Genomic DNA, 19,457 nt, shown 5'->3' with positions numbered 1-19,457 from the left:
CCATCTGCAGCCTCATTTCTCCGTTCCACTTCCCTGTTCCTCTCTGCTTGACCTTTCTGATATCTGCTCTGCTTTGGTCTTCAATATCATAGCTCAACGTCTCAATTCTCCTGGCTGTTCCCTTAGACCAAATCCTCCTTCAGCTTTTTCCTTTGGGCATGCACTCCGATCTTAGACCGCCACTGTCACTGGGGTTCTCTGATTTTCTCATGACTCCTCTCCCTGGTGACTTCCTGGATTGTCTCACTGGCAAGTCATCTTCGGGTTTTCAATTTATTTGGGATCTTGCGCCCTCTTTGATCGATTCCTTGTGTCTTACTCGTGTATCCCCCAATTGCTACTCAATTGTTTCTGGGCCGATGAGACACTACTTGTCTCTACCTTATCCCTGGTTTTGTTTACTTTAACGCTAGAGTACATTGGGATCTGCACACAGAGTCTGGGAATTTATCAATTGGCTGTGTTCATAGTCTTGGCTATCAGCATTTGCCATTCTGGGACAGCCAATTTCGGATCCGTACCTTTTCCTGCCCCCAGAAAGGCAATAAAGGGGATGTTACTCCTCTTCCTCCTTCCATTGGGTTAGTAGGGGTGAGAAAGGTTGCAGGATACGTAGAATTGCCTGCCCATTGGCTTCCTCCCTTGGTTCTTGGGTAGATACCGGTCCCCCAGCAATTCCTGAGAGCTTGATGTCTCTCAATACTCCATATTCCTATGAACTGCCTCTGTCTCTGTCGGACGTTAATGGGCTCTCTGGTTCCCTTTCCTTGTCCTTATTGGGTGTAAATCCATAGCGCCAGCCTGCTAAAGCTAGGATCAGGCCCAGGATTATTGCGATCACCATGTATAGAGTAGTCTTCATGCTTTGTGGACTAGTCTTGTTCAGTATGAGGGGTCTTTCTGATGCTGTGGAATTATTCTAAGTTATTTTATACCTTTCCTCCGAGTCAATATACAATATTTATTATTACACCCATATACATATTTCTGGTGTGTATCTGACACACTTCCCTCCAGTCCTGTCCGTTGGCTATGTAGTTGTCTATGTGGATCATAGCAAGTCCTTCAGATAGACCATGCACTGCCATCACATCCCACACTGCATACCGATATGTAAAAGCCAGGCATTCCACTACTGGTGGTCTGCCAGTTACTCATTGTACCTGTTCAGGTGTTGGCGGGTCATTGATGATCGCTTCAGCCACTTCCTCAAGGGGGAACTCTTCACTCTGTCTGCTCTTCTGCTGATTAGATCGCCAGTTCTTCCAGCCTCTCCTTGCCCATGTGCAACAGCCGACCACACACTTCCAGATTCTCGAAGTCCATCCCTTCTTCATTTTATTTTTCCTTTTTTTATAACTTGTTAGCTTTTTATGGTTATACTATGTTTTTTCCCTGATTATTTACTGTGCATGCTTTGACTTTTTGTTCCACCACCATGGGCACCCTGTATTGTATGTGTCTTGGTTGATCCCTGAATCCATTAATGTGGGTTAATTAACTGAAGAAACTTCGCTTGAGAAGCTTTCTTTCCTTTCCAAGATGTGAAACCAGTTAAGGTGCATGGGCACAGGAAAATAGAGGCGTCCTCTCGGTGATTCAGGACTTTTATACCTCATATATGACCCAGGCTGATGTTTCCATTCATGGTCCCTATAGTCCCATCGTGGATCGTACCTCACTGCTTCCCTTGCCTGTTCACTTAATGAGTCAATTACCTTCAGCAAATCCTTTCCCTCTTTTATCAATTGTTTTCTGATGGTCCATTTATCCCACACTGCATCCCAATATAATATTTCCTTATTTAACTGTGCCTGGCTTTCCTTGTAAGGTATTTCAAATGTTATCTCCACGAAATCGTCCCTGTCGTGTTTGTAGATTCATCACCTTCTTGTGAGGTCTGTGGGGCTCGCTCAGGTCACCAGGCCATAAGTGTCACAAAGGTGTGGGTATTACAGGGTGATAAGCGATAGGTTTCAACCCATTGCCTGTCACGTGACACTAATCTACAACGGGACTACATGTAATGGGGGCCCAGGGCTTGTGCCCTGACACTCTCCCCCCTTGCGTTGCAGTTGTGATGCATACAAGATAAAAAGAAAAGGAAAGTTTAAGCTTTAAAAGGAATAATGAATAAGGAATGTGTTTGCCACTTTAAAGTGGGCAACGTTGTACATCAAGTTATAAAAGAAGAAAAGGAAAAGGAGTGAATGTCTTTTAAAGTGGGCAGTGTTATACATAGGGATAAGTATATATGAAGTCTTAAAATATCGAGTTTCCCAATGGGAAATTCTCCAAAGATGTTTTGCATCTTTGGCCTGTGTTTCCTCCTCAAATTGATAATTTAGGTCTGTAAAATATTGTTTACAGTGCTTTGCATACTGTTTCGTGTGCGAGTTCTTGCATTTTCACAAGAGTGGAGTGGGTCCCACTTTGCCAGAGAAATTTGTGCTCTGGATTTTTGTTTGTTCATCTGGCTGTTTGTTTTCCGTGGTTAGAGCCACATTGCCAAGTGTGGAGCTTGACAGAGTACTAGTTGCTCCTGGTTTGGGAGCAAATGATTGTTCGACTTCATGGCCAGCATGAGTCCCCGGAACTTTGTTCCGGTGCTGTTTGGAGGCTGTTGCCTCTTGCCACAGCTCCCATGCTGTGTTCCCCAGTGTTCATGAGGATTTTTGGACTGAGATCTATCTGTCAGGGACAGCTCCGAAAGCGGTGAGGTCCCTGCACACGGGACTCGGTGGGACGGATAGCGGCTGTGTGTAGCGGCGATCCCATCGCAGGGTGAGTGTCCCTGACCACTTAGGCTGAAGTGAGAAGTTGAGTTATCATTAAAAGGGAAAAGCTATGGTACTTACCTGAAGTGGGAAGTTGAGAAGAAGGCTGCTTCTTCTGTTCCCACCCCAGGCGCTATTATATACATGCGGTCAGGGTCACGTGGAGGAGGCCACGTCATCTCCGTGCACAGCCACACCTCCCCGGGTGTCTCCGCGGGAGATCCTGGAGGCAGCCGTTCAGTAGGCAGGAGTGTGCGTGGCGTGTGCAGCGATCAGGGAAATGGGGTTAGGTATGTAGTGGTACATGGAGAAAAGGGAAATCGACCATAGAATAGAAATAGAGAGAAAAGGGGAAAAGTGAGGAAGGAGGGACGGGGCTGATAGTGGGGGTCATGGAGTAGAACAGTACGGCACGGGGCGTGGCGCGGGGTCAGGCGGGTGTGCCCTGACACTATCTTATCTCGGTTGAACAGTTCCCTGTTGCATTGGATGCCTCCCACCAAGGTTACTTGCCCATAGGGTGTCAAAGTACTTGACAGCCTGCCGCCTCTAGCAGTGGTCCCAGCCTGGGGTTTGCTATTGGTTGCCTACTGCCTTCCTTCCTCCCCTCAACCTGGGTCTGTGCTCTTGTTGGAGCACCACTCTGCAGTCCGGACAGGGTCACCTACCCACAGGGTAGCGAGAATTGTGGTATCCCATCCCAGTCGTGTTAGTCCCTGTCTGGGTTACTGTCAGGGCACATACCCTGACTTAGCCCGGACCCGGACCCACATCCGGACCCGCTCCACTTCCCGCGCACTTCCTGCACCGCACGCTCTGCACGCCGCATGATCCGACCCCGGATCCCACCTCATGTGACTTCTGGGTATCCCCGGAAGTTTTCGCCATATTGGGGCCACTGTGGGAAAGTGAGAAGTTAACCTTCTTCTCACTTTCTTACCCACAGTAGGCAAGTTGTATCTTACTTGCCTTCCTATCTATTACACTTTCTTACCCACAGTAGCTATGCCCTGAGATGGGCTGTGTTTACAGGCCAGACTGTGGACTGTAGAGAGGGGTCATGGGGACCCAGGGTCCCAATATCACATCTCCTCCCCTTAACCTGGGAGGCCCCATCATGGTGGACTTGGCAGTGGGATTCTGCCCATGTGCAAGTGAGCTCAGGCTCATATTCAAGTTCCTCGATTTCTGGAAATCAGTTTCTCTTCATTTTGGAGAGAGGTAATCTTTCGCACTTCTATGCGAATCTTGTACTCCTGCCTCTGGGTGGCGCGGTTCTCATAGGCATTTCTTGGCACCTCTGAGTAATCAGGTCGTCTCTATTTGGATGGCCTGAGTGAGGAGCTTGTCTCGCTCTCTCGTTTCCCTTTCATGAGGGATTCTGTCTCATCCAACTCCTTTCGGAGTTGGCTTGTGTTGTCCACTATCACTGGGGGTGATAGCTTGCTCTCAGCTTGGGTTGGGCCGAGAATTTGTTGGCTTTGGCCATCTCGAAAAGCATGTGGATACTTCCCTGTAGGGTGGCTTGCCCATAGGGTGTCATGGTACTTGGCAGCCTGCTGCCTCTGGTAGTGGTCCCCTTTTGGGGGTCTGTCATTGGCTGCCTACCATCTTCCCATCTCCCCTCGACATGGGTTTGCCCTCCTGAGGGCGGGTCCTTATGCAACCCGGACAGGGTCGCCTGCCCACGGGGTGGTGGGATAGTCGGTGCCCTGCCCCTTGGTGCGCTAGTCCCCATATGGGGTCATGCCTCATGAGGCCCGGAACCGTATCCCCTCCCCCTGACCTGGGACACCCCCATCATAATGGGTTTGGCAGCGAGGTCTGCCAGTGCACATGCCTCTTCAAGCTCGCGTTTTAACAACTCGATCTCCCTCTTCTGGAGGTCGACTTCTCTCTCTGTGTCTTTCAGAGAGGCAAAGATGCCGAAGCATCTCTGCATGCCCTATTGTATTCATGCCTCCAATGGGCGCAATTATTGCAGGCATCATCTGACACCCTTGAGTTGTCAGACCATGCTCGTTTGGACGGCCTGGACAAGGAGCCGCTGTCGCTCCCTCATCTCCCTCCTACGAGGGACTTTATCTCTTTCAACTCCTGACGAAGTTGACCTGTTTGGGCAGCTGCTGCTGATGCAATGGCTGATTCCCAGCCTATATTTGGCTGGGTTGTCGGATCTGGGCCAAATTGGCCGATCCAGGGAGTGATTTGGCCAGGGAAGTTCCCTGGGGAGTATGCCTGGGGCTGCAGCAGCAATTGCTGCCCCTGGAATGGCACTTGTTGTGCCATTGGTGCAGTTTGTACTGCATATGGTTTTACACGTGAGCCTGGGGTTCACGTGGTCTAGGCGAGTTACTCGCCTAGCCCATGTGATGTCTAGCCCATGGTGTGGCTGTCCAGGCAAGTTGCTCACCCAGAATCTTCCCACGTTTTTGGCTGTCGGTGATTGCCCTTCAGCTTCACTTTTTCCGCCTCCGTTTTTGGGGGCGTAGTGATGCCGAAAGTTCCGTATCTTCTTAGATCAGGAGATTTTCCGGTTCCCTCACATTTTGTAATGTGAGGTACTCATCCAGGCAGATGAGGTCGTTACGATTTCCTAGGGGTTCCCATGTGGTGTCCCCTAGCTCCCGTTTGGCCTTAAACCAGAGTTCATCATGAACCCATGCATGGTTTAAGATTTCGCAAACTACTGCTTCGCAATCGGGGTCTTCCCCGAAGTCATAAAATATGTTTACTTCCCTATTTGGGAAGATTTCTTGGTCATTCGGCTCATGGGGTGTGAGCCAAGATACGTGGAATCTTGGGTGGACTCCACATTGTTCAAGTTGTGGTGGCACCTTGAGGACGTAGTTTGACGTCTCTGGAAATGTTTCCAGAATTTCATAAGGCCCTATATACAGGGGCTTTAGTTTGCCTGCCCTCCCTTTGGGTAGGTTCAACTTATCCGTGGATAAGTATGCAAGCTTGCCTTTTCTCAAAGGCAGGTCCAGGCATCTTTTCTTATTCGCCTGGATTGTTTGAGCAGCGTGATTGTGTATTATCGTGTCGTGTGCTACCATGAGGTTTTCCTTCACTTTTTGGGTGAAGTCATTTACTCCCAGGTAGCCTGAGAGTGGTGCTGTTAGGCACACCTTTGGCATATGGCCATAGATTAATTCGAACAGGGCAAATCCTGTTGATGTGTTCGAGCTTGCATTGATCACGAATTCCACCATCGACAGTTTCGCTGCCCAGTCACGTTGATCTGGTCTAACCATCGCATGTAGTATTTGTACTACTTTTTGTATCATTCTTTCCGCTTGGCTGTCGCCTTGCAGGTGGAATGCAGTTGTGAATTTCAACTGCACACCGAGTACTCGGTGTAGTTCGTGCCAAAATTTTGATGTGAATTTCAAGTCTCGATCTGATATGATCGAGTGTGGTAGACCGTGGAGTCTTACAACTTCACGAAGAAATACGAATGCTAGTTCTAGTGCGTTCGTTGTTGTCTTTACTGGAATTAGGTGGACGTTGGACGTCAACCTACAAATGATTACCCAGAGGTGATCATATCCCAAGCTTGTTGGGAATGGACCTGTGAAGTCCATAGCTATTGACGACCATGGTGTCTCCGGGGTCGCGAGTGGGCGAAGCATTCCGGGATTTCTCCTGGTGCTTTTCTTTGTTGTTTGACAAGTTCCGCAAGACCTGCAGAACTTGTGGGTATCCTTCCTCATCGACTTCCACCAGAAGTGTCGATGGAGGGTTTCCACTGTTTTCTTAGATCCTAGGTGTCCAAGTGTTTCGTGGATGTTTTCAAGGATTATTCCTCGAATGGACTTCCTTTCGTAGTTCCCTTTCGGGACTACTATTTGGGTCGTTCCTCCTTCTCCAAGTCAGGTTATCAGCCCATCTTTTACGGAGAAGTTTTTGAAGTTCCCCGGGTTCTCTAGGATTTCCTGGTGGATCTGGCTTTTCGAATATCCAGATTTTATTGCCTCAATGAGGTCTTTCTCTTCAAATTGTTTTCAAAGGCTCTCTTCTGGAATTATGATTTCTTCCAGATTTTGGGCGCTCCCCCCTAGAGTTTCCTCTAGGTTATCGCTCCCCCCTAGAGCTTTCTCTAGGGTATTTCTTGCGCGTATCGCTGCGAGTCTCTTTCTCTCTGAGTTTTTACTCAGGGTACTGCTTAGTAGCAGTTCTTCATATTCCTCGATTCTGTCAGGGATAATATCTTCTGCATTTTTGTCCAGATGGATGTCTGCCGACACATAGTCATCGAAATGCAGATCCTTGTCCGTTGACGAGTCGTAGTACCGTGAGAGTGCATCTGCCACTTTGTTCTTGTGGCCTTCCACGTATTTTATTTTGCAATTGAAGCTTGCAAAGAAGGCTTGCCATCTCAGGTGTCTACCTGAGTTGTGGTTTTTCACTTTGAAATATTCCAAAGCTTTGTGGTCCGTGATTACTGTGAATTCACAGCCTCCCATGAGATCGTCTTGCCATCTCATGAGTGCTTCGAGGACACCCAGTGCCTCGAGCTCGTAGGCAAAGTACCTACGTTGTGTGTTGGGAGTATCACATAGGTTGGGCCAAGTTATTCAGCTTTATCCCTGTTTGCGAGTTCAAGGAGTTTGGTTCCTTGAGCAATTGCCTTCCAGATGGTATTTATCTGGGAGTTCCAGTTCCTCTGAGCTAGGACTGGGTTGTTTCTTTCTTTCATATTTCTACCAAAGCATTGGTGACTTTCTCATTCACCGTGTTTATGGCCTTCCCAAGGAAAGAGCCAGAGAAGAAAGAAAAAACAAAAACAAAAAACAAAAAAAAGAGAGGGCCTGGAGCATTTCCAGACACAATGGAGTCTCCTCAGTCTGAGGAGTTGAACTATAGCATATTACTATAGGTCGATGGTCGGGTAGACCTTCAAAAACCTCTTGGTATGAGAGGAAGGCTGCCAATAGTTGGCAGCAAGATTGCGCGGACTGGGTTGTCTGCACAAGTGGGAGTTAGGATCTCTACTTGATCTTATCTGCCAATTCTTGGTCCTCCTTCAGGTACGAGGAGGGCTGATTGGCCTTGTCGGCCAATCGTGCGTGATGCAGCCCAGTATTTCTACTGGGGAGAGGGCAGATTGTGGCTGCTAGCCAGCCGAGTATAAACTCCACCCAGAGCTCGTCTTCTTCTGGAGACTCTGGGGTGGTCCCCCCCAAAGGGTCCTCCTTCAGTGGGTCTCCCTCCGAGGTTTTTTTCTCAGGGGTGTCCCTCTTTGGTGTCATCACCAAAGAGTTGGTAGTTCTTTTTTTGGTCTGGCTTATCGCCAGTTTTAGTGTATTTTTTTCGTCATTGTTTTCAATGACGTTGGATCTTGGGGCCATTATTGTGGTCCCAACGCTAATGTCCTCGCCCTTTCTTCTGGGTGAGTAGTGAGGTCCCTTGTTTGGGTCCTCTGGTTCAAAGTCATTGGAGGTGTCCTCCACTTCGAAATCACCAGAGATATTCTCCGGTTCTTCTTCGTCGGAGCCATCTCCAACTTCACCTTCTGTTTTGTAGTCGACTTCCCTGGCGATCCTGTGCCTTGGGTTTCTGTCTCCTACTAACTGGTGCTCAGGGCAGCTCTTTGCCTACAATGGTATTCCGCAATTATTGTGTACTTGTACTGGCCTTTGGTTGGTGTTCCCTGACTGCTTCAGGGAGGATTCGCCTTTCCATTTGGGTTTAGGGTCTTGCACATTGGCTCTTGCCTCTGCGTGTTTCTCCTTTCCCGCCTGGTTGGGCTTTTCACGATTTGTGGTCGCGGTGGTTTCAGGTCTGGCATAGCATTCTGGCCTGTAGGCTGGAGCTATCCTCAGCCTGTTTTTCATCTCGTCCATGCGAGATGTTGTTCTGAACATCTCCTCGAAAGAGGAGAATCCCATTTTGATTATTTCCTCCTTGCATTCAGGGAGGATGTTTTCCAGAAACCTAGCATTAAGCAATGGTTCTGGGTAGGACTGTCTGGGTCCTTTTCCTGCATTGTACTTTACATTGCAGTATTTTTCCGTCACCTTCAATGTGGCGGGCTCCTTGATATATGTCCTCATTAGAGTATCGAGAACTTCAAGAAATTTCCCCCCTTTATCTCTAAGGAGGGCTTCTTCACGGAGTTTTAGTCCGTGTGAGAGTGCAGGCTCTGCCAATCCACCAATGAGACAATCCAGATGGATTTCATCGTAGTGTGCGCCTCTATATCCTTGTGATGTGAGGGATCCTAGCAGTGTGGTGTACCACTGCCAGAAAATTTCTGTATCATTTTTGCCTGACCACTTCGTGTCAGGGAGTCGAGTAGGACCATTATTTAACCAGTCCCACTTCACCCTGTCTATGTGCGGGGTGAAAGTTAGAAGTTCGGCCATCCATGTGGCCTTGTGGTACCATCTTTTGAGGTGCCTGTTATCCTCCAGCAATGTTTTGCTGGAAGTTTTCCTTGTGAAGTCCCCATGAGGGTTTGTTTGGTTCTCTCCAGCATTACTGGAGGGGTTTTGCGGAAGGTTACTTCCACTTATCCTTTGCCTGGGTGAAGTGACCGAGGAGGGCCATTTATCGCCTAAGATGGGGCCTGGTGTTGATGGTTGCCCGCTCATTTGTGGGTTCTCCTTACTAGGCTCCTTCTTCTGCCACATTGCACTCCTACAGACTTTGGTGACCTCATCCGAAGTTGGTGACTTCGCTTTTTTTGGCAAAAGTTTTGGGTTCAGCCTTGGCAGCAGTGGCTTCCCCTGAGCCTCTGTGCTCTCTGAGCATCTGCCCTTGACCTTTTCTCCTATTATTTTTTGGGCCTTTAGCCTGAGAAGGAGTTCATCACTTCCTGTCCTCCATTCAGATGGGACCTGGAAAAAGTCCAGAAGTTTCTTGGACAATCGACTTCGGGGAGCTTCCCCATCCTCCTGCACCTGGTCCCTTTGCTGTGTCCACGCTGGGTCCGAGGCCATCTGAGGACAGTCCGGAAGTGAGCTCAACCTGTGAGTCTGTGTCGATCTGGATGACATGGCCTTTATATCCATGTTGGAGTGTGTACACTCGTTCTCAGACAGAGCGCTGAGTGTCTCACAGTGGTTGTGAGATGGTGTCGGTGGTGTGGAAGTTTTTTTCACATTTCCTCCACTCAGGACTGGCTCCCTGCACAAGCGGGAGTTGTTGTTTGATTGTTTTGCACAATTCCCAGTCACATAGACTGGGGAGTGAACCAGCATGCTGCGATTTTGCGGGCTGGACGTCTCACAGTTAATGTGAGACGATGTGGACAATGTGGAAGTTTTTTCCACATTTTTTGCGATCACAAATGGCTCCCTGTGCTGGCAGGAGTTGTCGTTTGATCGATTTGCACAACTACCAGTCGCATAGACTGGGGAGTGAACTGGCTTGCTGCTATATCGCAAGCTGGGCATCTCGCGGCTGACGCGAGACGATTCCGTAGATGTGGACGATTTTTCCACATTTTTTGGAACTCCAAACGGCTCCCTGCGCCAGCAGGAATGGTCAGTTGGTTGTTTATGACAACTCCCAGTCGCATAGACTAGGGAGTGAACCAGATTGCTGCTATATTGCAATCTGGACGTCTTGCGTTTAATGCGAGACGATGCTGGACATGTGAAAGATTTTTCCACATTTTTTGGGATCAAAAACGGCTCCCTGTGCCAGTGGGAGTTATCGTTTGATGGTTTTGTGTAACTCCCAGTCAAATAGACTTGGGAGTGAACCGGCTTGCTGCAATCTTGCAAGCTGGATGTCATGCGGGTGACTCGAGACGATGTGGACAATTTTTCCACATTGCTTGGGGCCACAAATGGCCTCCTGCGCCAGCAGGAGTTACTGCTGTTGTTGTCAGTGTCTTGCACCAAGTGGGAGGTTCCCTGAGGATAGTGGGGCTCAGGGACTTCTTTTGGCGTGTCTGACCCAGCCCTTAAGGCTGTTAGTGTGGCAGCCGCGCGCTTATGTGTGCGCATGTTTGCCTCCTCACCCAGTGGTGAGAACTCTCTCTTTCTAGGAGAGATCATGTTGGCACATGGGGTTCTAAGGGTATTGTTCCCTGCATTTACCCCATGTAAGTTTTTGGGATCCTCAGGGTTTGTCCCTGAGGTCCTACCAATATGTGGCAGGTCTTCGTCATCATCCGATGACACAGTGTTTAGGTTATCTCCCAAATTGGGAGATCGCGGCTTTTTAACAAAGCTACCCTTTGTTCTCGCTGCAGATGCAAGCTTCCCTGTTTGGGGGTATGACGGTGCCATGTCAGGCACCGTCCCCGGAACAGATGCAAAAAGGATGTGTAGATTAGTTTTAATCACACCTCATGCACTTAAAAAAGTGTGAGGTCTGTGGGGCTCGCTCAGGTCACCAGGCCATAAGTGTCACAAAGGTGTGGGTATTACGGGGTGATAAGCGATAGGTTTCAACCCATCACCTGTCACGTGACACTAATCTACAACGGGACTACATGTAATGGGGGCCCAGGGCTTGTGCCCTGACACTTCTCCAGACTCTCTGGATTTTCGTCAGATAATCCTCCTGAGTCATCATCTCCTGAGTCATCTCCATTCTCACTCTTTTCTGATGGGGTCCCGTCAGCCTCCTCCTCTCCTAACCACTGTTTCCTTTCCAAATTATGCCATTTCTCAATTGTTTTCCATTTTCCCTCTTGTTCAGGCTTCCGTTCATGTATGATAGGCTCGTTGTTCTCGTGAAAATAAAACATTTTTACCCATTGGGCTGCTATGGGCTTGGACAATACTGTTCCATCCAACTCCGCTAAGACATACGCCCCAGATGGTCGGTTTTCTACCACGTAATATGGCCCAAACCATCTCAGCGCTCCTTTATTTCCTTGTTGATTATCTAGGAAATTCTTATATACTAATACCATAGTACTGGGTTTGTGTCACGGCCGTGCATTCCGGCCCGTTAGCCGCCCGTCCCGATGCCGCCCGAGCCCATTCCCGCTATGCGAGCGTGAGCGCGAGCCCCAACCTCAGCCCTATCCTCCCTGAGGACTCCCTGCTCACTTCCCCGCTTGCCCCTAGGCTCCCCTACACTTGGCCGACTCCCCCGCTGCTGCACCAACCTCCCCACCCTGAGTCCGCCTCCGGCACCATGCCCAGCGCGACTCCCCTACCCCGCCCACTTGGCCCCTACAGGGCCGCTATCATCCCCGCGCCCGACTCCGGCCCAACTCCGAGTCCAGCGCCGCTACGATACCATCGCCGCTATCGCGGCCCTACGCTCTTTCCTTTATTTATCTATTATTGTTTGTTTTGACCCTCGGTCATTGCCGGCCGCTATGCGGCCAACCCCGCTCCTTCTTCTTGTTTGCTTCCGGACCCTTCGGCCTCCGGCCCGGGTCCGCTTCCATTCATTTCTTCTTCCTATATATATCCTGTATGATACTTTATTGTACCTTAGCTCTAATATCGATGTGACCATGACCTCTAAGTCCTGACCCCAACAAGGCAACCCCAGTGAGTCCGAAATGAGGGCCAAGAGACAGCTAGGGGGCACAGCACTCCCTTTAGAGTTGCTGAGGCCAAATGCCCTACCCCCAGGCCTTGTTCACGGCATCACGGCCATCGCGACCTATAGCGGCCCACATCGGCGACCTTCGGTGCCGACCCTGGATCAGTGTCTAACAGTTTGATTGGATCTTTGTATTGCGGTTTTCCATATTTGTCCCAAATTGCTTGCGCATTTTTCCACTGTTGGGCTTCTAGATCCTTTGATGCCTGGTCTATATTGTCATCCCTTTCCTTCAATTGAGCCATTCTTAGTGCTAGTAGATCCATTGTAGATTCCACTTTATGCCAGTCCAATGTATGCCATGTTCTTTTGGAGATGTCAAAGGGGAATAGATGTTAGAAACGGGCGGATACAGACGACTCCGGAGTGGAATCGGAGACTTAGTGTTATAGGAATGGTGTCAGGAACGTGCCAGACGCGTATCCGGGTGACCCGCGAGGCGCGCGAAGTCATCTGGGCTCGTAAGGTCGGAGGGGCGGGACTTTAGCTTCAGCGACTCGGGTGGAGCGCTGCGCTTCGTTCTTACGTTGGTGTCCCAATTTCAGACAGGAGCCTTACGATGAGGATAAGAGCTTAGAGGGGAATCCAAGTCGATATACGAACTGAGGTACATCCGGTGTAACCTACACGCGTTATAAACACAAGTAACTAAATGAGAGCGGCCCGGAAGGAGTGGCGGATCAAGCGCGATATTAATGAATGAAGAAAGGAACAAATAATCAATATCGGCAAACTTGGTCAACAAAAGGAAAGCAAGAAACAAAAGGAAGAACAATAGTCCGCAAGCGGACAAAAGAGAAAGAACCATCCGGCCGTCTAGCAAGCCGTCCGGCTGGGGGCAGACAATAGTGAAGCGGGTAACCTAGATTGGTAGGCACGCGCGCGAGGGAGGAAGTGCGGATGAGGGTGATGGGTGGACGGATGGGTGAACGGATGATGATGATAGCGGGAGGGACGGGCCAAGTGGCACTAGGACGCGTAGCGGGAAGTGTCGGATATGTCGGGTCGTGACAAATGGACCTAGAATCTTATGGTCCGTGACTATGAACAATCAAACCCTTGGTCCCTGCACCTTTATTTCGCTGTCAAACCCCATGCCAAGTGTGACCTGGAGGGAACATCCAGGTGGCAGTGCCCAGTAAGCATGGGAACATTCTGGGCAAGCTGCTTGCTCAGAAAGTTCCCATGCTATCCCATGCATGTGGATACACAACACAGAAAGGCAACAACAAGGCAACAATGAAGGAATGGAAGGAAGGGATTGGTTGGGGAGTCTGGGGCACCCTAGGGCAGGGTGCTGAACCCTGACACGAGAGCCAGTAGACCACACAGGAGTCCTAAGATTCCTGGGAATGGTAGAATACCTGTTGATATTCATGCTGAATGTCAGTGGCTACACAGGGCCACTGCAAACAATCTGCTCAAAAAGCAGACATTCAGGTGGACACCACTCCACCAGAAATGCTTTGATGAGATTAAACATCTCACATGCAGGGCTCCGATCCTGAAGCCCATCCAGTGGAACCCACTGGAAAGCCTCTCAGAAGAAGAGAGGAGCAAACTCCACATCTGGGTCATAACAGACACATGCCCAGCAGGCATGGGCGCACTAATTGGACAAGGTGAAAAGTGGCAGACTTGCTGCCTGGCCACATTCATGTCCAAAAAGTTCACCAACACACAAGGTAGGTACTTCACCTATGAGCTCAAGGCACTCATGAGATGGCAAAATGATCTCATGGGAGGCTGTGAATTCACAGTAATCACAGACCACAAAGCTTTGGGATATTTCAAAGTGAAAAACCACAACTCAGGTAGACACCTGAGATGGCAAGCCTTCTTTGCAAGCTTTAATTGTGAAATAAAATATGTGGAAGGCCACAAGAACAAAGTGGCAGATGCACTTTCATGGTACTACGACTTGTCAACTGATGAGGATCTGCATTTTGATGACTACATGTTGGCAGATATCCATCTGGATAAAAATGCAGAAGATATTATCCCCAACAGAGTTGAGGAATATGAAGAACTGCTGCTAAGCAGTACTCTGAGTAAAAACTCAGAGAAAAAGAGACTTGCAGCAATATGTGTGAGAAATACCCTAGAGGAAGCTCTAGGGGGGAGCAATAACCTAGAGGAAACTCTAGGGGGGAGTGCCCAGAACCTGGAAGAAATCATAATTCCAGAAGAGAACCTTTGAAAACAATTTGAAGGAAAAGACCTCATTGAGGCAATAAAATCTGGATACTTGCAAAGCCAGATCCACCAGGAAATCCTAGAGAACCCGGGGAATTTCAAAAACTTCTCCATAAAAGATGGGCTGATAACCTGACTTGGAGAAGGAGGGACGACCCAAATAGTAGTCCCAAAAGGAAGCTATGAAAGGAAGTCCATTTGAGGAATAATATCCACAAAACACTTGGACACTTAGGATCCAAGAAAACAGTGGAAACCCTCCATCGATACTTCTGGTGGAAGTCAATGAGGAAGGACACCCACAAGATCTGCATGCCTTGCGGAACTTGTCAAACAACAAAGGAAAGCACCAGGAGAAATCCCGTACTGCTTCACCCACTCCCAACCCTGGAAACACCGTGGTCATCAATAGCCATGGACTTCACAGGTCCATTCCCAACAAGCTTGGGATATGATCACCTCTGGGTAATCATTTGTAGGTTGACGTCCAACGTCCACCTAATTCCAGTAAAGACAACAACGAACGCACTAGAACTAGCATTCGTATTTCTTCGTGAAGTTGTAAGACTCCACAGTCTACCACACTCGATCATATCAGATCAAGACTCGAAATTCACATCAAAATTTTGGCACGAACTACACCGAATACTCGGTGTGCAGTTGAAAGTCACAACTGCATTCCACCCGCAAGGCGACGGCCAAGCAGAAAGAATGATACAAAAAGTAGTACAGATACTATGTGTGATGGTCAGACCAGATCAACGTGACTGGGCAGCAAAGCTGTTGATGGCAGAATTTGCAATCAATGCAAGCTTGAACACATCAACAGGATTTGCCCCGTTCAAATTAATCTATGGCCACATGCCAAAGATGTGCCTAACAGCACCACCCTCAGACTACCTGGGAGTGAATGACTTCGCCCAAAAGGCGAAGGAAAACCTCATGGCAGCACATGATGCAATAATACACAATCGCACCGCTCAAACAATCCAGGCAAATAAGAAAAGATGCCTGGACCCGCCTTTGAGAAAAGGCAAGCTTGCATACTTGTCCACAGATAAGTTGAACCTACCCAAAGGGAGGGCAGGCAAACTAAAGCCCCTGTATATAGGGCCTTATGAAATTCTGGAAACATTTCCAGAGATGTCAAACTACGTCCTCAAGTTGCCATCACAACTTGAACAATGCGGAATCCACCCAAGATTCCACATATCCTGGCTTGCACCTCACAAGCCGAATGACCAAGAAATCTTCTCAAATAGGGAAGTAAACATATTTTACGATTTCGGGGAAGACCCCGATTGCAAAGCAGTAGTTCACAAAATCTTAAACCATGCATGGGTTCATGATGAACTCTGGTTTAAGGTTAAATGGGAGCTAGGGGACATCACATGGGAACCCCTAGGAAATTGCAACAACCTCGTCCACCTGGATGAGTACCTCACATTACAAAATGTGAGGGAACCAGAAAACCTCCCTATCAAAGAAGATAGGGAACTCTTGGCATCACTATGCCCCCAAAAACGGAGGCAGAAGAAGTAAAGCCAAGGGGCGATTGCCCACAGCCAAGAGCGTGGGGAAATTCTGGGTGAGCAACTTGCCCGGCTAGGAGTAACCCACCTAGATTACATGAACCACAGGTTCATGTGTAAAACCACACACACTTGCAGTGAATCCCATGCATGCAAGAACCTAAACCCCTCCGACCACCATGAGAAACAAAATGACAAAAATGTCGTTCTTGGGGGGAGGCAACCCTCAATTTGACCCAAACAAGCCACTGGACATTGAGATACGACAACCTGGGGAGCAAGGCTCCCCAGAACAACACCAGGCGCAGATAAGCGCCATAGACTACATGACACATCCGGCACAAATGAGTGCCGCAAACCAACAACCATCCATGTTGCCAACAGGCACCGCATACCCCCAGCCTCCTCAAAGGGGCTTTCAACCATATGCAGTGCAAACTGCACCGATGGCACAACAAGCGCCATTCCAGGGGCAGCATTTGCTGCTGCAGCCCCAGGCATACTCCCCAGTGAACTTCCCTGGCCAGATCACCCCCTGGATCAGCCAATTTGGCCCAGGTTCAACAACACCTCAGCCAAATGCTATCAATCAAAAGGTATTCGAGGAAACCGATGTTCCCAAAGGCATCTGAGTCCACAATGGCTGGTTGGTTTTTGCTGAGAAAACTAATGCTGAAGGAGAAATCATAAAAAAGAAAGTTAGACTGGTGGCAAAAGGGTATACCAAGGTTCTGGGAGTGGACTACTTCCAGACTTACTCACCCACACTTGGCTGCAACACTTTATTTGCATGCCTCACTTATGCCACTGGACACAACCTCGAAATCTACCAGTTAGATGCCATCACTGCTTACCTGAATAGTGACCTCCAGGAGGAGATCTACATCAAACCTCCTGCTGGAGTCCTGACAACACCGGGCAAGGTCTGGTTACTAAAGAAAGCTCTGTATGGCTTGAAACAAGCCAGGCTGGAATGGTACTGCATGCTCCGAAAGCACCTAAAGTCACTTGGATATCAGCAATCTAGATACAATCCTTGTTTATACTATGTGGATCACTCATGCTTCATTCTCGTCTATGTTGATGATTTGTTACTCGTTGCTCCAAAGTCCGAGTTGGCCAACATGAAGGCCGAGGTTACCGGAAAATTCAAGATGTGGGACCTAGGAGAAGTCCATTGGTTTTTAGCAATGGGAATCACATGCAATAGAGTGGCATGTACTATTACGATAAGCCAGCGACAATATGTCACCAACATCCTCATGTGATTCAGGCTGGAAAAAGCATGACCAATGAGTACCCCAAATTTAAAACTTGAAAAGTTAAACTCACCAGAAATCGACCAAACGCTATACCAATCTATGCTTGAATTGCTAATGTACACAGCGATTAGCACTCATCCTGATACTTCCTTTGCCATTGGATTGTTATCTCAACATGCTGTGGCTCCCAGACAACAACACCTATCCACTATTAAGCAGGTGTACCGATATCTAAATGGGACACACAACCTTGCATTGACATTTGATGGAAAGAAATTGGATAAGGGTTTATGTGGATTTTTCGATGCAGATTGGGCTGGAGATCCTAGCACAAGAAGGTCAGTATCTGGATACTGCTTCATATTCGGTGGTGCCACAGTAGCATGGTCTTCAAAGAAGCAACCCATGATAGCGCTATCAAGCACCAAGGCCAAATATATGGCCACCACGCATGCAGGGAAAGAGGCTACTTATCTGGATCACCTACTCCACAACTCTGACATATCCTCCCAAAAACCCATCACCATCTTTGTCAATAATCAATCAGCACTTGCCATTGCCAAAAATCCTATATTCCATGTGTGAACAAAACACATTGATGTCAGACACCATTGGATCTGCAAAAAAATCAAAACTGGTATCTTGAACCTGGAATATGTCCCTACTGTTGGAATTTGCACATGGTCTTTTAGGGAAACCTAAAAGTTGGACATACTGGGAATTGAACTCCAGTCTTCTGGATCACGAACTCAGTGTCCACTGCCATTACACCATATGCCCTGTTAGGCTGAGGTGGTTATTTCAACACACCCCCTTCACATTGGATTGACCATGTGATCCACATGTGACCCAAACCACCAGGGTTCCAACAACCTGTGAGCCATCACCCCCTGAATTCATATTCAGGCCAGACTTACTGCTAATCTCCTACATGTAATCATGTGGTCTGAAGCAGCCAGATTTGGGTCCTTAGTGCTCTGAGCCACCCCCTGAAACTTTTGTGAGAGAACTAGCAGACAATAAGCGCTCAGTTCATGAGAGTAGAACTAGATGTGATTAATGTACCTAGCGGACAATAAGTGCTAAGTAAAGTACATGATCTCTCAGTAACGAGTAGTCACATAAGAAAAGGTAGACCTCACCTCAGTTCATGAGAGTAGAACTGAGGGAAGCAAGAAAAGGTTGCATCCAGTGGCTTTTAAGCCTACAGCAACGTCGATCTACAAGAAAGACAAGAAAGGAATAAAGGAAAATCTCTGGCGGCTGCAGGTCCGTGCGCCCAAAATATGGGATGTCGATATTCCTTCCTAACTTCTAACAACTTTGTCAGGCCGGCTAATTTAATGCTTAACTTCATGTGCCCAGCTCATGTGGCAGCAACCAGATTTGGGTGTGCTCGGTGTATTCCACAGAATGTCCACCATGTTGGAATTTGCACATGGTCTTTTAGGGAAACCTAAAAGTTGGACATACTGGGAATCAAACTCCAGTCTTCTGGATCGCGAACTCAGCGTGCACTGCCATTACACCATATGCCCTGTTAGGCTGAGGTGGTTATTTCAACACCTACTGCCAATCAAGTGGCAGATATATTCACAAAGCCATTACCCGCATCAAAATTCAAGAAGCTCAGATCAAGTTTGGGATTGGGATGAGTCAACAAGCATTGAGTGGGCATGTTGGAGTTACCTGCACAGCAGAGTCACTTCCCCAGCCCACAATTACGTAACTTCTGATGCTGAAAACGTGTGAATATTTTCTCTGGTCATTCATTTATCTCGGTTATATCGGTTATTTCTTCTCTCCAGTACAACACTCATGCATGTCACTGTTCGAGTATGGCAGCGAGGCTAGGAGGGGAAGATGAATAAGACATAAGAATGATGATGAAGGGAGTTGTAAGATGAAAGCAGTGTGATGAGTAGACAAAGGAAAGCTCTTACACATCAAAGGGGCCAGGGATGCTATCTGCTTGAAAGTATTTATTTATGCTAAATTAATGCATGCCACGCTGTGCAGGTTTGGCGAAGCAAGGTGAGCACTCTAGTTACAACGATGCATGACTCACTAACCAAACTCACATGATCTTACTTTTCGTTTCCGTTGTATTGATACTGTGACTGCATTGTATATAGGTAATTGTTTTTAGTCTATTTTCCTTTTCC

General features: G+C 48.1%; 1 protein-coding gene and 2 non-coding genes across 3 annotated transcripts; all 3 read right to left on the bottom strand.

Moving 5' to 3' along the window:
• Positions 1-7,771: 7,771 nt before the first annotated feature.
• Positions 7,772-11,023, bottom strand: EI90DRAFT_3023408 (uncharacterized protein; the record flags this gene model as incomplete). The annotated part of the gene is made up of 2 exons (XM_039057866.1): positions 7,772-8,377; positions 8,408-11,023. The coding sequence occupies 2 exons, from the start codon at positions 11,021-11,023 to the stop codon at positions 7,772-7,774; spliced, it is 3,222 nt and encodes a 1,073-aa protein (XP_038907859.1).
• Positions 11,024-17,998: 6,975 nt separating this feature from the next.
• On the bottom strand, positions 17,999-18,072 carry EI90DRAFT_t311. The gene has a single exon. It is a non-coding gene; the product is annotated as a tRNA-Thr (tRNA).
• A 684-nt stretch (positions 18,073-18,756) lies between these two features.
• EI90DRAFT_t310 lies at positions 18,757-18,830 on the bottom strand. Its single transcript has one exon. It is a non-coding gene; the product is annotated as a tRNA-Ala (tRNA).
• Between the last annotated feature and the right edge of the window lie 627 nt (positions 18,831-19,457).

The sequence above is a fragment of the Cantharellus anzutake genome (assembly GCF_015039405.1).
Source record: "Cantharellus anzutake strain C23 chromosome Unknown EI90scaffold_208, whole genome shotgun sequence".
Classification (NCBI taxonomy): Eukaryota; Fungi; Basidiomycota; class Agaricomycetes; order Cantharellales; family Hydnaceae; genus Cantharellus; species Cantharellus anzutake.
Note: the sequence above shows the minus strand (reverse complement) of the source record. Positions and strands in the feature narration are given on the sequence as shown.